We start from the raw sequence: 4032 nt of genomic DNA on the forward strand, positions 1-4032 counted from the left end.
TCATTTCAGGAAAGGGATCTATTTGCCCCTCTGATGCGCGTGTGCACCTGGTGCATTTGGCCACGGCGGACGGTCTCCAATTATCCAGAAGCAAATCCTTGGATTTCTCTGCACCCTTTGCCTCCAGATCCACATCGATTGGAGCGAAGCCTGATCAATGCGGGCGACACGAGAAACTCTTGCGTGAATAACTTATATGGGGTGATTGATTTGCATTTACGCACAGGTTTGCGCACCGAAAAATCAAACAAGACATAAACAGACTCTTAGAAATATTCCAGCATGTAGGGAATGAGGTGACTTTGGGGCATTTTTGTGTCTAGGACAAGTTGTTCCCACGTCTCTGGGTGTGATTAACGTTTCTTCACGTGGTCTGGCCTATGTAAAGATGATCATTCACTTCACTAGGCATGCTGCTTCCTAACCTGGTCCTCCTCAGTCCTCCTACCAGACCTGTATGTGCCTGATGTGTGGGCCGCCTGCACGCTGTTTAAATGGTCGCAGCTGCTGAGAGACATGCCACACAAGCCTCACTCCTGCGCTCGGCGGGTGTTCATGGGAAATAATCGGCAAGTTTGAAGGAGGGAGATGGTGGTTCAGCACGCTGGACAGCGCTCGTGGAAGTTGGAGAGGACAGCGGCGCGCGGACACACGAGGATTTAATAAATTTGGGGGATAGAGATGAGCGACGGGTGACCATGGTTGATTTGAAGTGTTTATTGTCGACAACAGGCGCAGGTAACCCGAGAGCGGACTTTCTGGAGTGAGACATGGACTTTGCTGAAATTATTTTCGCTTTGTTCATCGTCGTGGTCGCGGTCGTCTCGCTGTTGTCAAACTTGTTGGTGCTGCTATGTTTCGTCCACAGCACCGAGATACGCCGACAGGTGCCCGGTGTGTTCACCATGAACTTGTCCTTCTGCAACATACTCATCACTGTTCTCAACATGCCGGCCACTCTGCTGGGGATTATCAGGAACCAGCAGCCTTTTGGGGATTGCATTTGCCACACGGTGAGCTTTCTGGAGACTTTTCTGACCGCCAACACCATGTTGAGCATGGCAGCTCTCAGCATAGACCGGTGGATAGCGGTGGTCTTCCCGCTCAGTTACTCCACTAAAATGCGCTACAAGGACGCGCTGATCATGGTGTGCTACTCCTGGCTCCACTCCTTCACCTTCTCCCTGACGGCGCTGCTCTTCTCTTGGGTCGACTACAGCGACGTTTACGCGTCCTGCACCTTGCGACCGAGCGAGGAAGGCAGCGACAGGATTAAGTTTACAATCTTCACCGTCGTTTTCCACGCCACTAGTTTCATGCTCTCCCTGCTCATCTTGTGCTTCACCTACCTGAAGGTGCTGAAAGTCGCCAGGTTTCACTGCAAGAGGATTGACATAATCACCATGCAGACTCTTTTCCTGCTGGTCGACATTCACCCAAGGTAGTTCACATATAATGCATTCCTCATTTATAAGCATGTTTCTCTCACAGCCCTTTGAATTACTATGCATAGTCTTGTCACTGTTTGGCCTTTGCTGTTTGCAGCGTGAAACAGAGATGTTTAGCTGAGCAAAAGAGGAGAAAGCAAAGAGCCACCAAGAAGATCAGCATCTTCATCGGCTCATTCATCATCTGCTTCGCTCCATATGTAATTACAAGGTAAGGGGAATTTATAGCAACCAATAAATCATTTCATTTACTGCAAAACTTCCACCACTAAGACTCTTCAAAAATAAATAATAAACCTAAAGAAACCTTCTGAATAATTAAAACATGTTTAGTCTGAATATAATGAGTAAATAACCTCACATCTGCTTCCACACTCATTGTCTTGGTTGTGTTGTCTGCAGATACAGACAGCAGACAACATCAGATCAGATTGTACACAAATCAAGTGTACAATCACACCATAGTATGTCCTAACCTAGCACCTCACTGTTTATCTTAACCTGACATTCTGAATTATTATCATTTCTCTGACCCATGAGGCGGCTCAATCATCACCTGTATTGTGCTGTGAACAGGTGTCCTGCCATGTATGTTCCACTTAAATGCACATAAAATAGAGTGGTACAATAGATATAGTACAGACAATAAAAAGGCTCCGGGGGGAAAAGAGGAAATGCCTCAATGGGGCTCGTAAAACAGTTGTCAGCCAGATGTGGTGCTGATGACCCACCAGTGTGACATTTGTGGTGTGTGCACAAATGGGAGAGAAGAGGGAGCACATTAACAGCGCAAAAAAAAAAAAAAGAAGGTGTTTGAGTAACTGGAGCAACCTCCTGACCGGGTCTACCCACTGGAAGTCGCCTGAGTGACCGTTGAAAGCAAAACATCAGATTATTATAATTCCTGAACATGTGTGACCTGTTCTGCTGGTGCAAGTAGGATTTTCTCCTCTGTCTGTGGTCCGGCTAATGCTTCCCTTACATTTTTACATTACCTTAAATGGAAGAGCATAAGGGACTGTATGTAAATTACTGGGGTGTGAGTGGGGGCTGAACCTTACAACCCTCCCCAGCCTTATAATAATACGTTCTATGATCCTCCCCTTGACAAAGGAACACTGCAGTACCCTCTCCCCTAATATGATAAATAGTGTTGAACCGGCACAACAACATGGAAGATTAAAAACAAATGTAAAACAAATCTAACAAAGAAATCAAGTGACATACAATACACATTGCTGTATACATATCCTCACTATCTATGTGTTATTCTTTAGTATATGGAAGATTTAAAATGCCATCTTGTTACTTTGTTTTGCGTTATTAAAGCCAGAAAGCTAAATAACGCTAATTTCTTTTGTCATTTAATTATGACATAGTAAATCCATACATAAAAGGAAAAATAATATAATAGAATTTATAATTTGTATTGTATCTTGCTTTATTTCTTGGTTTGATTTGTTTTTAGTTATAGGCATTTAAAATCTTCCATACAATTAGTTTTAATCATAAAAACTTAAGATGCGAAAGGAATTTAAAATGGTGGACCATTTAAAACTAAATATGTAAGTGGAGCAATATTCTTTTCACAATATCCACTAATTTAATCCACTAAAAGTGATTCCTGTTTATCAAATATTCCAGCGACTCCCCTTTTGGACCAAGAGCTAGGCACAGGTGACAGATTTGTGCAGCTCAAGGAAAGGCTGAAAAAACAAGAACATATGGGGTGAAAACATTTCAAAAGATTGTATCCTGCTCTTAAAAAAACAATCACACTACCCTCCCCTCAGCAAAAAGAAAAAATCTATAACTGTCCTCCTTTTTTGATCTTATCTTATAATTGTCATACAGCTCCTAATCTGTTAGGTTCAGTCCCAATCCATGTGATTGAAAAAAGGTTTTAATGGCAACTTTGACTAAAATGTACTTTGTTTATTAATGTCTCTGCTTCCACCCCTTCAGGTTGGCTGAGCTTCTACCTTTTGTGGACATCAACCGCCACTGGGGAATCATCAGTAAGTGCCTGACATACAGCAAGGCTGCGTCTGACCCCTTCGCCTACTCCCTCCTACGTCAGCAGTACAAGAAAGTCCTGGTTACAGTTGTCAACAGGCTGCTCCGCCGCGACCTGTACCCCTCATCTGGCCATAACAGCTCTTTAGACACAGAGAACGACTACTGTCTCCAGAGGATCAGCTAATGGCAAATTCACGGACGTGACAGATACACACTATACGGGCCAAAAATAAAGGTTGCCTTTTGGAAGAAGAAGAGAAAAAGAATGAGGAGAGAGACAGAGAAGACAGGATATTGTTAGGAAGGGAAAAGTGAGTAGATAGAGGGGACAGATTGTGGGTGGGGGGGTGAAGAGAGAGCAAAAATAAGCAAGATAGTGGGTGGAGAAGAATGGAAAGACAGTGATGAGGGGGAGGATGAACAGACAAAGAAATGAAGGAGAAGACGAGATGGGCGAGGGGGAAGACAGATAGGGAGCGACAGGGATGATGTGGAGATGCTGGCCTCAGTCAGTATTGGTAAACGAGGGATCTGTGATTCATCAGCGACAGCAAAACACACAAAA

The 4032-nt window shown here is 44.0% G+C and overlaps 1 protein-coding gene across 1 annotated transcript; it reads left to right on the forward strand.

Annotated features, from left to right (window-relative positions):
- On the forward strand, positions 1 to 4032 carry gpr78b (G protein-coupled receptor 78b). The gene is made up of 3 exons (XM_023431218.2): positions 1 to 1441; positions 1546 to 1659; positions 3414 to 4032. The coding sequence occupies exons 1-3, from the start codon at positions 771 to 773 to the stop codon at positions 3649 to 3651; spliced, it is 1023 nt and encodes a 340-aa protein (XP_023286986.1). The 5' UTR covers positions 1 to 770; the 3' UTR covers positions 3652 to 4032.

Source organism: Seriola lalandi, unplaced genomic scaffold (assembly GCF_002814215.2).
Source record: "Seriola lalandi dorsalis isolate HSWRI2012SDOR001 ecotype SW California unplaced genomic scaffold, Sedor1 jcf7180002054919, whole genome shotgun sequence".
Lineage (NCBI taxonomy): Eukaryota > Metazoa > Chordata > Actinopteri > Carangiformes > Carangidae > Seriola > Seriola lalandi.

Excerpts from the sequence above, each read along its gene's own strand:
- gpr78b (XM_023431218.2), top strand. The coding sequence starts at position 771 with ATGGACTTTGCTGAAATTATTTTCGCTTTGTTCATCGTCGTGGTCGCG. Across the intron at positions 1,442-1,545 it reads CTGGTCGACATTCACCCAAG|CGTGAAACAGAGATGTTTAG; the intron begins GTAGTTCACATA and ends TGCTGTTTGCAG. Across the intron at positions 1,660-3,413 it reads GCTCCATATGTAATTACAAG|GTTGGCTGAGCTTCTACCTT; the intron begins GTAAGGGGAATT and ends CCACCCCTTCAG.